The following is a 20173-nucleotide window of genomic DNA, read 5'->3' as shown; positions in this document are numbered from 1 at the left end:
AATTACACTATTCCTCATGATAATAACAGAGCAAAATTCATTCTTTTTTTCAGCTTAGTCCCTTTATTAATCTAGTATCGCCACAGCGGAATGAACTGCCAACTTATCCAGCATATGTTTTTACGCAGTGAATGTAACAGAGCAACATATATAATAAATGTACTTTTTACAATGTTAAACTTGTTAAAAAAATATATATATATACATATATATATATATATACATATATATATATATACACACACACACACATGTGTGTTAAAACAAAAGTGTTTACAACAAGAGTTTTCTTGTATTGACACATTAAAATATGTCACTAAAAAATAATTACATTTGATTTTTTTTTTTTTTTTGTGGCAACTGACCGGGCCATTAGAAATAATCAGTTTAACCGTGTATAAGTTTAAAATTTAATTTATAACAGTCTTAAAAAGTCTTAAATTTGACATGATTAAGCCTGCAGACAGAAACCCTGTGTATGAGTGTGTGTGAATGCCAAAGTTGATGGGTGTTTCCCAGTACTGGACGGGCATTTGCTGTGTAAAACATATGCTGGAATAATTGGTGGTTCATTCCACTGTGGCGACCCCTAATAAATAAGGGATGAAGCTGAAGGAAAATGTATCAATGAGGTTCATAAATGCCAGGGAAGCATCATATTTAATTTCTGACAGGAATGTGGTCAGTTAGTTGTACTGTTTATCAATAAACTGACTGATAAGCTGAAGAAATGTGTTTTTAAACAAACTTTCAGATGACACTGATTTTTTGTGGGTACCAAAAGAATGTATCTTGTAGGGAATCCACATAAATTTGAAATGATGTCTGTCCTGTTTAAATTATCTGAGATATTTTTTTAAGAAAAAAATACTAACATTTTATACACAAGTACAAGAAGTAGTAATATAAAAATATTTTTTTAACATTATGTGAAAATCTGCATTGTCTGGAGCTAGGGGACAATTTCACAATATTTGCTTATTCAAAATATGAGGAACATGTTATGATGGCAAAATTATTTGGTAAAAATTATTTGTTATATTTATAGTCAAATATAGCTTATCGTGCAAAATGGTATTTGTTTTTTCATTTTAAAAAATCCTAAAAAAAGGTAAGTATATAAACAAATAAATTACACATTTACTCCAATATTCTATCAGTTCTTATACTTACTTACTCTTTATCCCAGGGCCATTAATGTCGAAGTTGATATTTAGCTGCACCATATTGGTGTTTCACAACATCTAGTTTTTATGAGGCGAGTTGTTAGCCCAATGCTTAACCCCCAACCTAGAGGACCAGGACATGCACACATACACTACCGACAATTTAGCTTACCAAATTCACCTACAGCACATGTCTTTGGACTGTGGGGGAAATTGGAGCACCCGGAAAAAACCCACGAGAACACGGGGAGAACATTCAAACTCCACACAGAAATGCCAACTGACCCAGTTGGGGCTCAAACCAGTGACATTCTTGCTGTAAGGCGGCAGTGCTACCCACTTCGCCACCATGTCACCCATCAGTTGTTATAGTTCACCCAAAAATGAAATTACTGTCATCATTTACTCACCCTTTACTTGTTTTAAACCTTAATGAGCTTCACATCATGTTGAACACTATTTTAAAGAGAGCTGGAATCCTGTAACCACAGACTTCCATAGTAAATCCTACCATGGAAGTCAATGGTTACAGGTTGTCAGCTTTCTTTAAAATATCATCTTCAGTGTTCAACAGAATATAGAAACTCATAAAGGTTTGGAACTACCTGAGAGTGAGTAAAAAGTGTGCAATTTTTAATTTTTGGGAGAACTATACCTTTTATTATATTGTCGGTTCTCCATAAGCTTGTTTCTCTGTGTAATTACAAATGGTCAAACTTTATTTTGATGGTCCGTTTGTTGAATTTAAGGGACATTGCATCTACATGGCAACTTATTCTCATTAGGTTATAAATAGACTGTTAGGTTGAAGTTAGAGTTAGGGTTAGTGTTAGTTGACATATACTTACAAAGTTTCTTATAGTCAGTTAAATGTCTGTTAAAGGAGCAGTATCAACACATATTAAACAGACAGTCTACTAATACTCAAATGGACCATCAAAATAAAGTGTTACCAGAAGTATTACATTCTCCAAGAACAGCTATGCTAATATCCGTAAAAAAAAAAAATCTACTGCAACATGAATGTGTTTGAAAAAAGGGGAAAAAATACATGTTGAATTCTTTTCAATTATAATATTCAATTATTCATTTATTCATTTTTTTTTCAGTGGCTGAAGTCAGAAGAATCAGGAAGCTGCAAGGACACTCCAATTAAGATTGAGGACCCCAACCAGTTTGTCCCGCTTAATACTAATCCCACTGAAGTACTGGAAAAAAGAAATAAGGTACAGTATGTGTGTTTGTGACTAAAAAAAGAGAGGGCAGACTGAACAGACTGTGTCCACAGATTGTGTTCACTACACTAAAGCACTGCTCTATTTGTGGTGCTTTAGATTCGAGAACAGAACAGAGCAGATCTGATGACAGCTGGACCCAAGTCTCAACTGCTGGCAGACATTGTTATTGACAAGCCTCCTGGACCAGTGCGTAACCACACCAATAAACCCCACCACAGACACACATTCCAAATAAATAACCTTCAACAGTGCTCTAAACTGCTGTTATAGTTTGTAGTACTTAGACAGGCGTTTAAAATGAAGACACTCACATTATTAATCCTCCAGTCACATCATCAGCAATCAAGTAAAGCTGTTGTATGCTCCACACAGGACCTCACGTCATGTGACTTCATGCTGCGATCACATGACAAGCTAATACTCCTCCCACATTTATTAGTTGATTTAAAATTGCACAACTCACCATTTTTAGTTCTATTGATAGAGTCCAAAACCAATGTCATAGGAAAAATAACATGTATATGACTGAGAAACAAACATCAGTCGATGCTTTTGCAATTCATTTCAGGCATTCATCTATGAGGATGAGGAGAAAACAGCTGCTCTACCACCCAACCCTTTTGACCAATCAGAAGCAGATCTACAGGCATACACACAAACTGTGGAGAACAAGAACAGCCAATCAGGTACATTCAGCAATGAATAAAAACCCGCAGAACCGCAGCTTCATTTAAAGGTTTGAGGTCAATATGTTTTGAAATACTTTTTTTTTTCAGCAGTGACACTAAGTTGAATAAATGTGTAAAGCAAAGACATGTATAACATTACAGGAAATGTAGGTATATAAAATGTGGTTCATTTCAACTTTATATTAATCCAATAACCCTAAACAGTTGTAAAACATATATATTTATCACAGAAATAAGCTATTTTATAATTACACTGTAAAACAAGATTGCTGCCTTACATTTTTTTAGTTCAAATACATTTTTCTAGTCAACTTACATCAATCAACTTACTAAAAATATTACACTTTGCATAACTTAAAAGATTTAGTTGAAACTCGATTAACCTGAATAAAACAACATAAAATATTTGTAGTCTTGAGTCTCGACTTTTTGTCATTACATTTTTTACAGTGGTTAAAAATTTACATTTTACTGATGACATATTTCATTCTAAATTTGGTGGTGGCGAGGTGGGTAGCGCTGTCGCCTCACAGCAAGTTGGTCGCTGGTTCAAGCCTCGGCTGGGTCAGTGGGCATTTCTGTGTGGAGTTTGCATGTTCTCCCCGTGTTGGCGTGGGTTTCCCCCACAAGTCTAAAAACATGTGGTATAGGTGACGTGGGTAAGCCAAATTGTCTGTAGTGTATGTGTGTAAATGAGTGAGTATCACTGTTTCCCATTGGTGGATTGCAGCTGGAAGGGCATGCGCTATAAGAATATATACATGTATACATTAGGAATTGTGTCACACTTACATGAAATTCTTATTGTGTCATATTTTTGTTCATATTAGGGTGTTTATGATGTTTTTTAACATATTGATAGGTGCAGTTGTGCGTCAATGAACTTTGCACCAAGGAAGAGCTTGATGTCAATTTAATTCAAGTTTATTTGTATAGTGCTTTTCACAATAATTATTATTCCAAAGCAACTTCACAAAAAGGTGCACATAATTACTACATTAAAGTCCAAATTAGAAACGTTATGGAGTTGTGTGTATGTTTGACATACATAGTTAACCTACTCTTATACAGTATTTAATGTCCTTCCATAAAGGTGATGTCTATTTGTTTAATACATGTCAATGAAGTGTATTTCTGTATTGTTTGCGTTGTCGTCAAAGTCCTCAGAGGGTGGGGTCATCTCTTCACAGATCTTGGATCTGATCGAATGGCACTGCACACTTTTGCTCTTTTTGTATGGCCTAAGATGATGCCATTAGTATGACTTTTGATGTGATATAGGCACTGTATAGTCATGTGTTGATTTTAACTGGACTTTTTATGTGAAGATTTTTTTATGAACTAATTTCAAGAGGATCACACGCTTATGATTGCTTGCAGCCGGCCCCGCATTATTCAATTTATGATTCACCAATCAGATAATTCCTAAGCCACTATAAGTTCCGTTTAACAGCCATCTTTGTTTTGAAGAACTCCCCCTTTCACCCCTACTCCTTTCCTAGATGGGTGGCACGTTGGCTCAGTGGTTAGCACTGTTGCCTCACAGCAAGAATGTCACTGGCTCTAGTGCTTACCAAGCCAGCCGACGTTTCTTTGCTGAGTTTACATGTTCTTTCCGTGCTCATGTGGATTTCCCCCGGGTTCCCCGGTTTCCTCCCGCCATCCAAAAACATGCAACTTAAAGTAATTGACTAATCCAAATCAGCACCATGGACATGCTCCTAGTAAGTAGTTATCTCTTAAGGGCAATCACTATCAGTTCATTAGCTACTATAGCAGGGGAGTTCTCAATATCTACCTGAGCTCAAACTCCCTTGCCTTGCTTTGTCTTGCAAACAGGAGGGATCCCCAGCCTCGCGGATCTTATAAGCTCAGGGCTCTCTCCCAGGGCAGCATGCCAAACAAGCTTTATAATCAATCATCAGTGTGAACTCTTGAAAGTTATTTTTTTGGATCTACAGATCTTTCTTGGACATCTGGTGGTGCTTCTCCTCAGTGATAATATATATAAATATTGTCTATACATGTACACACTAAATATACACAGTACGCATGCATATTAGTGTAATAATGAATCGTTTAAAAGCACTATTTGATTTATTGCAGTGGTTCTCAACCACGTGCCTGGAGAACCACCAGCACTGCATGTTTTGGATGTCACTTTTTTTTTTACATCCATTACACATCCTTTAGTCTCTGCTAATTAGCTGATGATCTGAATCAGGTGTGTTTGGTTAAGAAGACTAGGAAAATGTGCAGAGCTGGTGGCCCTCCAGTAACACGGTTGAGAAACACTGATTGTGTATTTCTAGCTTGATCAACTAAACATTTTCAGTCTCTTTTTAGCAAGACTACACTATCTACTTCTACATCCACTTCTACATTTAACCCGTGTATTTTCCTATACAAGCTCTTCAGTCAGAAGCTGATGAGGAGTTCACAGATGGAGAAATGACCACCTATGATGGCTCCACCATATCACTGTCCATCTCGCCGCTCATGAGTCCTGAAAGAGGAGGTAAAGATGCCCTTGTGTTGTTTCTTTTGAGCTATTGTCTAGGATTCAACATATTATCACTCTGATATGAACACACTAGTTTGAGTTTCATGACTTCTCTGGTCTTTCCTTTGGTCCTCAGACTGTCTCTCAGCTCTTCTGCAGAGCAGTGATGGCGATGACCTGACGCAGGATGAAGATCTCACTCTGCAGGTCACTGAGCTCAGCCTCACTAAAGAGATGCAGGTCTCCATAACCACCACCGTCGCCAACAACATTTCAGTCACCAGCTCTTCTGAAAGCCAGCAGAAGTCACCCAAAAAGAAGAAAAAGAAATTTCGCACTCCGTCCTTCCTGCGAATGTCCAAAAAGAAAGAGAGGAGAGAAAAGGAGAAGACAACAGAGACAGAGAAAAAGCCAGAAGAAATGCAGATAGAGGAAGAAAAGGAAACCAAGAAGGACTGAGTTAACTTTCCAACTGTGCAGGGGATTGTGGGTAATGTAGTTTAAGGAGGATCCTGGTGTTAAATACAAGGATTTGTGGGAAGACAAACATTAGAAGTAAAGCAATGACTTGTACAGTGCATCCGGAAAGTATTCCTAGTGCTTCACTTTTTCCACATTTTTTTTGTTACAGCCTTATTCTAAAATGGATTAATTCATTTATTTACTCAAAATTCTACACACAATATCCCATAATGACAATGTGAAAAAAGTTTTTTGAAAATGTTGCAAATTTATTAAAAATAAAAAAGCTGAAATATCACATGTATATGAGGATTCACAGCCTTTGATCAATTCTTTGTTGATGCACCTTTGGCAGCAATTACAGCCTAAAGTCTTTTTGAATATGATGCCACAAACTTGGCACACCTGTCTTTGGTAATTTTTGCCCATTCCTCTGTGCAGTACCTCTCAAGCTCTAACAGGTTGGATGAGAAGCAACGGTGTGCAGCCATTTTCAGATCTCTCCAGAGATGTTCAATAGGACTTAGATCTGGGCTCTGGCTGGGCCATTCAAAGACATTCACAGAGTTGATGTGAAGACGACCGCCGCCCCACTCTGAGGTCAAGAGCTCTGAAGCAGGTTTTCATTCAGGATGTCTCTGTACATTGCTGCATTCATCTTTCCCTCTATCCTGTATAGTCTTCCAGTTCCTGCTGCTGATAAACATCCCCACAGCATGATGCTGCCACCACCATGCTTCACTCTAGGGATGGTATTAGCCTGGTGATGAGCGGTGCCTTTTTTTTTTCCAAACTTAACCTCTGGCATTCACTTCAAAGTGTTCAATTTTAGTCTCATCAGACTACAGAATTTTGTTTCTTATGGTCTGAGAGTCCTTCAGATGACTTTTGGCAAATTCCAGGTGGGGAATGGCTTCCGTCTGGCTACTCTACAATAAAGGCCTGATTGGTGGATTGCTGCACAGATGGTTTTCCTTCTGTAAGGTTCTCCTCTCTCCACAGAAGAATGCTGGAGCTCAGACGGAATGACCATAGTTATTCATCACCTCCCTGACTAAGGCCCTTCTCCCCCAATCACTCAGCTTAGATGGCCGGCCAGCTCTAGGAAAACACAATCCTGTCTCGGAAGTCTACAGACAATTCCTTTGTCTTCATGCTTGGTTTGTGCTTTGACATGCACTGTCAACCCTGCGACCTTGTATAGACAGGTATATGCATTTTCAAATCATGTGCAACTGAATTTACCAAAGGTGAACTCCAATGAAGCTGCTGAAACATCTCAAGAATGATCAGTGGAAACAGAATGTACCTGAGCTCAATTTAGAGCTTCACAGCAAAGGCTGTAAATACTTCTGTACATTTGATTTTTCAGGTCTTTTTATTTTTAATAAATTTACAACTATTTCAAAAAAACTCTTTTTTTCACATTTTCATTATGGGGTATTGTGTGAAGAATTTTGAGGAAATAAATTAATTTGATCCATTTTGGAATATGACTGTGACATAAAAAAATGTGAAAAGCGCTATGAATACTTTCCGGATGCACTGTATATGTAGTAATTAAACAGATTATTTCAATTTAACACATTTTTGTCAAAGCCATATTAGTAACTAGACCATAAAGAGTTAAAATGCCTAAAATTATTATCTGACATGTTAGTGAACTATATAATGCACATTTAATCACAAAATATTGCACTAAAGGAGGAATCCAGTCCATATCTACTGATCCTGAATATGAAAAGCATTAGAAATGTGTTGATGGCTCTGCATTGTGCTTGTAGATTAATGGATGTTGTGTGCTGGTTTAATCAGGTGACAGTGAAAATATGAAAGACGGTGTGCAATTGGATCCTGGAACATTAGATGTGATATGGCCATTCAGCGTGATATGAAACTTATTTTTTATTTGCTTGGTTTCTAAATGGAGTTGTGATTGATAACGCATTGTTATTTAAGTTATAGTTTAATCATAAACAACTGTCTTTGTTATATGTTGTTTATACAAATCTAGGTCACACTTTTTTTGATGGTCCGTTTGTTAAATGTAGGTTACATTGCATCTACACGCCAACCAATTCCCATTAGATTACAAGTAGTCTGTTGGGTTAGGGTTAGTGCAAGTTGACATGCACTTGCAAAGTTTCTTATAATCAGTTAATGTCTGTTGAAGGAGAAGCATCAGCAGATATTAAGCAGACAGTCTACTAATACTCAAGTGAACCATCAAAATAAAGTGTAACTCAGATCTATGTTGATAAAAATGTATTATACAAAACTGAAACACACCATTCGTGGTAATCAGGGCTGAGCAATAAGTGATTACAAGTCATCTGAATTACAAAATCAGATTACAAATATTGATTACTTGTTATTAGATTACGATGATGGTGTCTATGGATGGATTACAAAATTACAATTATATATTGCAAGTGCTCTGTGGGTATATGATATGATTTGATGGAAAACAACATAAAATGTCAAATATTTAACAGAGTTTAGCAGAAATGTGTAGTGTGCCATCTAAACTGGCCTTGAAAACACACAAGTTGTGAGAAATCAAGTCCGATAAAAATGCAACAAATACAATCTTTGTACTTTCTTTTCTGTTTGTCACAACATCTGTTTGATAGACATTTAGGAACCGTAGTTCCAGTTAATAGGTAATAATCTCAACAATAGATTAATTTTTTTTAAATATGTATTTTATGGAATTTCTAGACATCAAATTTCATCTTTGGAAAGACTATGTCAAAAATGATTAAGTGTTCTCATTATTTGTCTTACATGTTCAAACACTGCTTTTGTACTTTGCAGCGTTTCATGGTCATGTGTGTAAATGTAATGTAACAGCTGTAAAATAAAAGTGTGCTACACAGGGTTTCTGCAGATCAGAGTCAAATTAAGACCTTTTAAGACCATTATGGATGAAATTTTAGGCATACAGGGCTAATCACTAATGATTATTTCTAATGGCCTGGTTGGGCCAATAGATTTTTTTGCTTGCTACAAAAAAAAAAAAAAAAAAATCAAATGTTATTTCTTAGCGACATACTTTAATGTGTCAAAACATGAAAACTCTAGTTGTAAACACTATTTTCGACATTTTTTTTTTAATTGACAAGTTTAACTTTGTTGAAAGTAGATTTAACATGGAGGCAATTACATAAATAATCAAAAATACATCTTTGTTGGCTTTTGGTCCAAATTGATTGAGTATAACTTCTATTCAACCTAATGCATTTCTGTTATAAAACTTTAAGTTTTATGTCTATTTATAAATATTAAGTCTACTCCCCCTTACATCTGTGAATAGTTTTTGTATAAATGGAAGATCATGTAAAGGGATAAATTACTCTGTTATCATCATGAGAAGTGGCGTAATTGTTTTAAGTTTTCGTTCTCCGATTTTTTTTAAGATGGATTGTTGGTGATTGGATAGATGTCAGTTCTATTGGGGACCTTAACTTGGATAGGAAAATTAAGACCTGTTTAAAATGATTTAAGACATACAACACAACATTGCAGTGACTTTCAGGGTCTAAAATTTCGTTTTTGAACTTAAAGAGATTTTAGTTAAGTTTAGTTATAAGCTAATTTCGAGAGAATCACGTGCTTATGATTGTTCTCAGCTCTACCCGCATCAGCTCATGATTGATTCTCCAATCAGATGATTCTTAACTCACAATAAATAACCTATTTTCTTATCTCAACATCTTCATCTTGAAGAATCCCCCCTACCCACCCCTACTTCCCCTCCTTTCCAGAAGGGCGACATGGCAGCCCAGTGATTTCTGTATGGAGTTTGCTCTTCCTGTGCTCACGAGGGTTTTCCCCATGTTCTCCAGTTTCCTCCCACAGTTCAATAACACACAACCTAAGTAAATTGAACACACAAAATTTATACCTTAGCCAAGCTCTTAAGGAGTACACCTCTCCTCAGCCATCCATACCCGTCATTAGCCAGAAATAATTCGGGGGAGTTCATCAAGATCTACCTGCGCTCAAACTCCCCTCTCGCCCAGCAAACGGGAGGGAGCCCAGGTCTAGAGCATCTCATGAGCCTCATAAGCTTAAGGCTTTCTCCTGGGACAGCATGCCAAACAGGCTTTATTATCAATCATCAGCTAAGTTGAAACTCTTGAAAGACTTTTTAATACCCTGGCTACAGCTTAAAATTTATTTTAATACACTCTTTCTGTCAATTAAAAAAAAAATCAAGTAAATAATCACAAATTCTTCTACAAATGTCAACAAATCAACTTTTATTCCTCTCAAATATGTAAATATAGAAAACTGAAAAGCAAATGTAACAACAAATGGACCGCAGAAAAATGCTTATTAGACACGGCGATGGCCAGAGCAAAACAAACAAAAAAACAAAAAGTGACTTAATCTGTTCAACAGCATCAGTCTTCCCTACCTGGACTAAGTATGAGGGAGGCCAGTGCTTTCTGTATACATTTGTTCAACACATTATAAAATCGATCAAGCACAGTTTGCATCCTCAAGCGCTCGATCAGATCAGGTCCTGACAGCTTGAGGAGACCCTGTAAAACTAACCATGAGAGCTGTCCTTCACTGAGGACTGACGCTTCATAAGTTACAACACTCAGAGACTCGTTCAGTACAGAACAGCTCTAACATCCACAGACTACACACCCACTATTAGTGGAAATATAACAAGGGGAAATGTGTTACTATATTCATTCAATGTCCAATCGGATGGTTTATGAATTCTAGGTGGGCTTTTGTTTATTTCATTTTTATGATGGGTGATTATAGACGAACAGACATAACACAAGGGGATTCACTGGGGCATCAAGTGCCGGACATTATACTTTGAAGTGTCATTGTACTGGGTCATGGGTTTATCAGCGATTCCACATGTGCCGACGCCAACCTTTCCATTCACACTCTCTGGAGAAGCGAATATACTCCTTTTAACCTAAAGAGAAAGATGCAACATGAGCATTAGGAAAGGATTTTTTTTTTTTAAAGGGCATGATCAGTCAGCATTTTCCACTCATACACACCTGTCCTTTTTTATTTTTGGAATATGCTTTATTGTTAAACTGCTGCCATTTGGATTTCTGATCTTCTCTCTCCTGCTCCAGCTCCTTCATGCGCTGAACCTTCTTCTGGGCCTTTTTCTTCTTGTATTCCCTCTGCTCTGCCTGCAGCTCTTTCCTAAGCAAAAATCAGAACATCAGAAACACACGTACAAAACCTTTTGTTGGAAAAACTTGATATGGTTTTATATTCGTACAACTGCACATGCTAAAGGTAAATGCTAAGACAGAAAGTCCACTCGTCCGATATCCAAGAGTGCAAATGATACGATAACATGTTTCAAGGTTTAGCACAGTTTAGAAGGTCATGGTTTTAAAACTGATAAACTTCTGTGTTATATTATACCTTTCCTGCTGCATATGTAATTTATTTTTCAACATGTTGTCAAGGAATATATTTTATTTATTAGTTATTTTATTATTATTTTCTTTCAATTTTAGAGCAACAGTATATTCAGCAGCAAAAGGACCATTGACATCAAAACACTGGTGGACAGAAAACAATATTTTTATCCAAGGTTATCATACCATCATAATCTTAATCTGGCCCACAAGACACATTAGCATTAAATTAACTTTATACAAAAACTGGAATATTGCATTAAAGACATGCGAATAAAGCAGCATTTCCATCCAACAAGTCAAAGCGAACAAAATCGTCACTTCCTGATTAACTGGCACTAAATATTAAAAGTAAAAACGGAATTTGCTGTGGTAGGAGAAGCTTGCGCCTCAAGAAGACAATGCTGACACACAATGAATGCGTGGTGGTATTTGAAGACGTGAGACGCAGAGCACAGACACTCATGACAGTTCTGGAGGTCATTAATAATATAATAACACTAATACTGAAACGGTTAAGGCATTTTAGAATGACCAAAACAACATTTCAGATGTTTTATAGTATGCTCAGCCTGCTGGTATATTGTGAATGCAATTTCACCAGATGAATTGAATAACTATTTTGGAAAAATGTATCATTTTAGATTGATTGGAATGATTAAGGGAGTGCATAAAATATAATAAAAGTATAGATAAATTCAATAAAGAAAAAGATAGTAATTAAATAAAGTGTTGTATTGTTTTCCAAGGAGTGTACCAGTATTCAGGTATACAGTGATTGAATAATCAAATGTAAAATAACTGTATTAGTCTTCATTTTATAAATAAATCAATAAAATAACACATTCTAAAAAAAATTATGTTACAATTTGTTATGCCTGAATGTATTTAAACCCCTCACAAAGTCACAGGCCTCAAAAAAACACTTGCAAAATGATTAAAATCCAGACTCAACATGCATATACTCGCGATGTGACTATTGCGAATGATCACATTGCGATATCGATGCTGAAGCGATATATTGTGCAACACTATTCTAGCATATGTGCATAGATCTTTTAATATACCTTGGGACTACCAACACCTTATTTTTCATAATTTCTGACTGAAACTAAACCCATGTTTTGTCTTGCAACAATGTAATTCTATTATATGCAACTTAATTTCCATTTAACTTGAAAATGTACTTACTTGGATTTGGGTTTTCCATCTATCTCGTCCCTTATCCGGCCCTCCTCCACTTTTTTGAGCATGTGAAGTGGCATCACCTCAGCGTTTCCATAGCCAGCGAAGGTGATAGCTGCTGTGCCGTTCTCATTGTCAATCTCCTCAATTTCTGCCTCATACACCCTGTTAATCACACACCACTGTAAGCAGGTGAGTACAAATGTATACTTCAACCCCTCTGGCATGTCCAAATGCAGCCGGCCACAATCCCACTCTGCTCTTTTAAAGGGGCAGCTCGTCCAAATATAAAAGTTTTCTAATCATTTGTTCACCCTTCACTTGTCTCAACCCTGCTTGAGTTTTTTTTCTTCTGTCAAACACAGAAGATGTTTTGATGTATAATGGAAATCGGTAACCATTGCCTTCCATTGTAATTGTTCAAACTGTGGCGGGTGTTTATTTACCGGTTTTCAGCTTTAAAAATCATTTTTAGTGTTTAACATGAAATAAAACTAAAGAAAAAGTATTGGAACCTCTTGAGGGTAGTCGTCTCTTTTCTGGGGGTGAACTGTCCCTTTAACAACATAAATTCCCTATATACCTCCCAGCATTGTGTTTGTGTGATACTCACTGTCCGTCCTGACTCCAGGTGGCCATGCAATGGTCTCCGACCCTCCAGCTGTGAGACGGAGCAACCGTCTCTGAGCTTTTGGTGCTGGTAGTACCCTCCGCTGGCTGTGACGTCAACAGGTCTTTTGTCAACTCGATCACCTCCTAGAGTAATACATAACAGCAATAATTTGATCACTAGACTTCTTAGGAAGAGTCACTTTATTCATCAAGTCAGAGGCAATCTGGGATCCGCTTCAGTTACTACTTTTGCACAAAGGCAATTGGGACGTGTTCACAACTATGGCTCGGCTCTGATGTGTCTGGTTCTGACCAAAAATATTGACACATATTCATATTGTCATGTGTAGGAAAAAAAAGGATAACAAAACAAATGGGACTGATGATGCATATTTTGCAATTTAGCGGGATTCTTATTTTTCAGCTGAGAACTTATAAAAATCAACCTTAAATACCTCTATTGCACAATATTGTTGTCTGTAAAAAATAGTTGTAGAGTCTGTCTTAGATTGTGTATAGTTTATGTATAGTTTAAAATAGCTTTTACAGTGTGTTGTGTTCATGTTTATGATTGTGTTATTCATGTAGCACCGTGGGCCTGCGTGACATGACATTTGTCCATACATGCAGTGAAATGAAAACAAAGCTCAACTTGAATTGACTGAAAATGTTTAAAGGTCATAAAATAAATCTGCTTTAGTGATACATTTCTGATGCCAGCCATGAACTGTAATAAGCAACATTGCATGTATATAACTCTAGATATGACCAAAAGTCTCTTATTTCCATACTGAATAACAGTAATCAACACACAAAGTATAAAGATCCTTATAAACACAACAAAACTATTGAGGTAAAGTTGGTTTTATTTTAGCACATTTGTTAATTTTTGAACAGTGACAATTTGGAACATGGTCCCTATATTGTTTACCATGCTACTTTGAATATTCAGTCTAAAATCGGACGCAAATATGACTTCAAAACAACATTAGCACACTTTAATTGCTAACAGAGTTGGGTGTAACGCGTTACTTTAGTCTAATAAAATTTTTGAGAAACGCAGCATGTAATGAATTACATTTTAAATTTGTGTAATTTGATTAGTTACTAAAGTCAATGTAATTGCGTTACTTAAGTTACAAATACAGTTTTTTGAAAGAAAAAAAATGTTTCTTTTAAGTCACGTTTTCTGCTGCAAAGTCAGTTAATTAGCATACGCCTTTAAACTGCTGGAGAACGCAAGCTAAAATGGTTGCTGACGAGAGTGGTTGCTTCTTCAAGTGGAAATACAGACATTACTTTGAGTGTAAATCAAAAATGTTTTTGTGTAATGCAGTCTACGTCCAGTCTCTAAAGAACTTTAAACTGCTTTTAACTCAACCAGCAACTTCTTCAAGCACTTGAACAGAAAGCATTCTAGAACAATACTCGTCACCAAGGAGGACACCGGCACCCCAATACACAACGGCCAAACTCAGCCTAAACAAGCTAAATTGGATTTTTGTGCAAGATCGGGAGTGAAGTTGTCGTATGAACGTGAAGAGGAAGCGTGACTGCTTATGGGGCCGTTCACATATCATGTCTTCTTAGCATGTGCGCATGCACATTGCGAGCGCACCCAGATGAAAACTGCAAGTCACATGACTAGAACTGACCAATTAGCTTTATACTTTGGAATATACACATTTAGGTAGGTTAATTACCTCAGACAAACACACTTCAACACCCCAACACTGAAGTGCTTTTTCATACCATAGATGTCAGTGCTTACAGGCATCCAGTTATACTATTTTGTGTTAAAAAAAGACAAACAGGAACAAGTAAATGATGAGAATATTAAGTTTTCGGTGAACTCCAAGTCTTTTGAATATGTCAAGCTGTTGTGATCAACCCATTGTAATGTTTTCCAGTGAATATTAAATTACTAAAAGAGCTGCACAGGGCTGATAGTGGAAAAAATTCCTGAGCCTGAACTTTTTTTCCTTGCCCCTGAGGTGAGTAGGGGTGGGGGTACTATGTATGCAACGCACTTTTAACACATAACTTGTGGGCCCCTGGGCCCAAATATATTAACAGCCTATGTGTAACCCTGATCATCATTATTGTCAAGTGGCTCTTTTTAGACACATGCCAGTAATGTCAGTGACACATGCCAGTGTCAGTGATCTTGTGACATGTGCCAGTAGATGTCAGTCTAAGCACGTTATAAGCACATTAAGCTTATAAGTCTCTTTGCTTTAATATTTAAAAATCATTAGGCAAATGACACCTGTTATCTTACATGCATATATGTTACGAGTTTTCAACATGCATTTTATTATAACTTTTTAAAGGATATTATTTGAAATACCTTAAAATGAAAATAAGTTAAATAATAAAATAAACAAATGAATTAAAAACATAGAGAAGTCCATATTGTAGGGAACAAAGGAACTGCCAGGATGCAATAATATACAGTACAACAGATAAGTGTAACCCCTCCCATACATAAGCATGCCACAATAAATTTGACTGACATGTACTGTCAAATGACTATATTACGTACGGAAGTATGACTAGGAATACATAAAATAAATGCGTTTAAATTAAAACATCGTGGAGTAGCTCAGCAAATAAACTAATTTGCGACGCGATAAATTAGGTTAAAAGTCGCGCAATGATTAAATATGGTTTTGCTCGTGTTAATTAATGTCATAAGCTTCGCCGGGTGTCGATGTCACTGCAGTGACATGCAGCGCGACACTCTGAGTGACACAGGTCACTACACATGCCAATAGCGAGTGACACATGACAGTGGAAAACCGGACGTGCCACCGGAAGTGTCACTACTCAGTGGCATGTGCCAGTGTCATCTGTACGTCAGATGTCGTGTCACTCCATGTTAAAACTGCTACTGTGAATCCGCGTTCAAGCGCACACAATAAGCTAAAACTCGCCCCAAGCACCGGCAAAAACAAATAACAATGAATGTGTCGAGGAAAGAGTAAGGACATATCTTAATTATTTATTAATAAACTTATTCTGAGTCAGTGTCGCAAAGATCCTGACTGGCAATCTCCTCTTGGACTCGCCTTTAGAGAGAAATTCATCTTTACGGATTACATGAAGGAGTTTTTTTGTTTTCGATTTGTTTTATTTCGTTAAGTAATAATTTAAAGCTTTCTATAAATATATTTATTATGTCTGTGAGGCATATAGCCTACATTTTGCTTCATTTTGTTAAGCGCTCCTGTTCAAAGACGACAGAAAGCGCATAATTTTGGTTTTCTTTATTTTATAAAAACGCTGTAACGTTTTTTGATGTACTACTCGTACTTTGTGAGCAAAAATGACGGATAACTTTAAATTGCTCCCACTGAAAAAATGCAAGTGATTGCTCTGGCGCCTCGATGTCCTGCAAGCTTTTTATAAGCAAACTATGCGCCTAATAGCACACATTCTTTAACGTTTAAGCTACCATTGTTTTATACTTGAACTGTTTTATATCTTTTATTTTAGGCAAGTCGTGATGATCTGAGAAGGCAAACTGATCAAACAGACAAATACGCAACGCATACTCTCATTTTAAAAAAAATCACGCGACCATCATCTCACAATGTTTAATAATAAATAGCCTATCTTTTTTTAATTAAAACGAGTGATTTAGCAATGCCGCGCCATTGACAATCCAACTGCAGAGAAACATCGTGGCAACGTGAGGACTTTTTCCGAAGTTCAGCTTATTTCCACTTGATTATGTGTTTAATGTCAAAAAATCCATAATGTCTAGGCCAAAAAGATCGAATCCTGTGTGTGCGCGCATCTTTTATAACTGAGGCCGCTCTCTTCAAAAACCGAAAGTTGCTTCTTCTGTCTGGCAATATTTCGGCTTTTAATATATGAAAAGTTTATTTAGATGAGCCAATATTAAAAACTGCAATAAAGTAACTGAGACGTGCGGCCACACATCGAATCTGAGGACTGATTTCTCTCTCTCTCTCTCTCTCTCTCTCTCTCTCTCTCTCTCTCTCTCTCTCTCTCTCTCTTTCAGACATCGAGCCACAACACAAGTCAAGTTGCAAAACTTAGGCAGGTGCAGCTGACAGGTAGAATAGCTGAAGCCTTTACGAAATCTATCAAAATGCACCTCTGAAATTAATAGCCATAAATGTCTTTGAGCCAAAAAAAAGTCTATTGGTAGGATATCTGTAAAAACGCAATTGGAGCCAAATATATGAGTTGTGTAGCCTATAAATTATAGGCCTATTAATTCTAATAAAATGAAAACTAAAATTAACAATTCATTGCATTTTTCGTTTGATAAAAATATACGTAAACGAAAAAAAATCAAAGGGTGGCTAATTTGTATTAATGTGTTTTAATTTTAATGAAAATATGCTCAGCATATTTAATTAACGGCTATACGCCGTCAATAGGCAAGCCATTCAAAACATATAATTTTACCGTGTAATGGGTTATAATGTATATTTTACAATAAAAACTAAACGTAGCATGTCTCGCTGTCATTTAAAACGTTTAATTCATACCACACCAGAGCTGTGGACCTGTAGTGTTTAAACTTACAGGGCGGTTGGTCAATAGTCTTAATGCGCACTGAACTCCAATCCGAGGGACTCGATAGTTACTCGATAGACAACATTAACTTGAGAGAATTAAAAAATAAAAGGGTTTTTTTTTTAAAGGAACAACGCGCAAATCTGCAACAAAAAAAATAAATAAAAATAAAACGTCTTGGCAGTGCTGTGTGTATTCCGCCACTGACAGTGTGAGACGCCCTTATGCTGCGCCTGTAACTGCCGCTTGTAAGAGAGATCAAAGCTGTATCGATAAAACCAAAAAGCAAGATCATTTAGTTATAAATATTCCATAACAATACTTATCGAAATATTTATACATTTACATGTTGTTTATTGAGATTGTGTGATCTGTATAGGTTGTCTGATCTTTCCAAAAGCTGTAAACTGACACATGTGCGGTGATGTTTAGCTCTGACGAGGCGCTTTTATTTAGCCTGCCCTTTGATTTTTTACATAATGTTCCAATTCTTAATTTTTTTTCATATAGTTTAAATATAAAATGAGTGCTCGCTTGTTTAGTTGTGATCATTACGCAAGGATCATATTTCATATTCGGTTTATTCTTCAATAGCCTATAGATTCGTTAATAATGTATTTTATAAACGGATTGTTCATAAGGACTAAGCTGTTAATATATAACATAGGCGTTTATGGTTGTTATTTGTGTGGTTCCAACTTACACAGTTTTTTTCAGCCTGTAGCAGTGTTGTGTTTTATTCGTTATGTAAATAAAAGTTATGTTTTGTTTAATAACAGGAATTTTTTTTGTAGTTTCCTTTCTGTCCATTCAATTGACACCGAATTGGCAACTCCCACAAAACTGAAAGTGAAAGTATTATACGCACGCATTTATAAGCTATTTAAAAGCAGAAAAAAAGAGGAAATGAAAAAATGCCCACTCCCACGGTGATACCGGTATTACCGGTGTTGTCACATGTCGATTAACCGGTGGGGAAATTTCCTCACCGTCACAACCCTACCCGCAGCCACAGTACGCCGGAAATCCGGCGTGGTGCCGGAACGCTATCACCCCTGGCTGCAGTTTATTTTGTATTTTTAAAGGTATATTTTATTTATTTTAAAAGTAACTTCACAGTAAAGTAATTAGTAATCAGATTACATTTTACATTAAGTTTTAAGTAATGTTATTACGTTACAATTTTCGAGTAGTAATGAGTAATTTGTAATCTATTCCTTTTTTAAAGTAACTTACCCAACACTGATAGCTAATATGATTTCACCGATTAAAATTTGCAAAGCATACTTTTATAAAATTGTTTTATTAAGGAGAAACTCTAAATGTGCAAATATAAAACCAACAATACCATAATAATACAACTCACATTTCCCTTCGACTTTAGTAAAGGCTCACAAATAGGGAATAATTGTGCCCCAAACCTGGAGGTCCTTCTGTAGTTTAAGCAGATCTTCATTATCTGGATCTATAGAAAGCGCCGCTTCCACTTGCTGCAGCTGAGCTTTATAATTGCTCAGTTGCTTCATCAACTCCTCAGACATCTGAAAAATCAAACACTTATTAACGTTATATGACAAGTGAAACAGGCCTCAAAACATCCACCTTATCTCATCATACTTATAAATAATTGTTTCAAAACTCATAACCTGCTGTTCAACATCGTTATTATCCAAATCCTACCAAAATAGTTTTACAAGTACACTCCTGTTTGTTTATAGATATGTTAATAAGTCATGTACTACAATTGACTAACGTTACTTATTCGCTTGAGATGTCGTAAGGAACCCGTTATAATCTTTACACGTTAAAGGGGACATATTTGATTATTTATTTGTTAAATACTAATCTCGTATTACAATTGTTAACCCATTCATTGAATATCAGAAAGCGTTTGTTTTTTGTTTCAAGTTATATGCACATCAGCGATTAATGTATAAAGCGAGCGAAAGGCCTCGCGCTCGGCAGAAGCCATGTTTATATGATTATAAACAGGAATACAGGATCATTCTGTAGCATAAGGCTTACCTTTAAATATTCCGAGTATACTATTTATATATAAAAAACAGATGATTTTATGTATTTAACTGTCCATGTACTACTGTATTTTCGTGAAAAGAAATGCCGCTGTTGTTGTTACGTTTGGATCTCCTCTCGTTCTCGTCGCCTCGACCTTTCCCGGATGTGACGCCACACTCTCGCTTGAACAAAGTGATGTCGCGATGTTACCAAAGCAGTAATGGCTCTGCAGTAACACTGTTTTTTTTGTGCATTACCGTCGATCTTTTGCACCAAGTGGAGCAAAGGTATATACTAACAACAACGATAATAATAACAGTAGTATTAAACAGAC

General features: G+C 36.4%; 2 protein-coding genes and 1 long non-coding RNA gene across 11 annotated transcripts in view; 1 reads left to right on the top strand and 2 right to left on the bottom strand.

The window, feature by feature from the left end:
• LOC147833062 (uncharacterized) overlaps positions 1 to 2812 on the bottom strand; it is a 173899-nt gene extending 171087 nt beyond the window's left edge. For all 7 annotated transcript variants that reach the window (XR_015513334.1, XR_015513336.1, XR_015513333.1 and 4 more), the window contains exon 1: positions 2716 to 2812. This is a non-coding gene — a long non-coding RNA (uncharacterized LOC147833062). The remainder of the gene's footprint in view (positions 1 to 2715) is intronic.
• add3b (adducin 3 (gamma) b) overlaps positions 1 to 8939 on the top strand; it is a 31128-nt gene extending 22189 nt beyond the window's left edge. The window contains exons 11-15 of one of the 2 annotated variants that reach the window (XM_087289060.1): positions 2276 to 2392; positions 2501 to 2590; positions 2973 to 3090; positions 5504 to 5611; positions 5733 to 8939. In XM_087289060.1, the coding sequence (XP_087145186.1) occupies positions 2276 to 2392; positions 2501 to 2590; positions 2973 to 3090; positions 5504 to 5611; positions 5733 to 6055 (756 nt within the window). In that variant the 3' untranslated portion in view covers positions 6056 to 8939. The remainder of the gene's footprint in view (positions 1 to 2275; positions 2393 to 2500; positions 2591 to 2972; positions 3091 to 5503; positions 5612 to 5732) is intronic. The other variant, NM_001202527.2, reaches the window with a different exon arrangement.
• Positions 8940 to 10300: 1361 nt separating this feature from the next.
• smndc1 (survival motor neuron domain containing 1) lies at positions 10301 to 20023 on the bottom strand. Of its 2 annotated transcripts, none has more exons than NM_212601.3 (6): positions 19849 to 20023; positions 19245 to 19364; positions 13271 to 13413; positions 12664 to 12822; positions 11095 to 11248; positions 10301 to 11006 (listed from the first exon to the last, which is right to left on the bottom strand). In NM_212601.3, exons 2-6 carry the CDS (start codon positions 19362 to 19364, stop codon positions 10869 to 10871), a joined length of 714 nt encoding a protein of 237 aa, NP_997766.1. In that variant the 5' UTR covers positions 19849 to 20023; the 3' UTR covers positions 10301 to 10868. The 2 variants fall into 2 exon arrangements, with proteins under 2 accessions (NP_997766.1, XP_087145559.1); XM_087289433.1 differs by having other exon boundaries at positions 10309 to 11006; positions 13271 to 15202; positions 18877 to 19364; positions 19849 to 19990.
• Between the last annotated feature and the right edge of the window lie 150 nt (positions 20024 to 20173).

This window comes from Danio rerio, chromosome 17 (genome assembly GCF_052040795.2).
Source record: "Danio rerio strain M-AB ecotype USA chromosome 17, GRCz13ab, whole genome shotgun sequence".
Classification (NCBI taxonomy): Eukaryota; Metazoa; Chordata; class Actinopteri; order Cypriniformes; family Danionidae; genus Danio; species Danio rerio.
The sequence above is the reverse complement of the archived record's forward strand: the minus strand, read 5'-3'. Positions and strand labels throughout refer to the sequence as shown.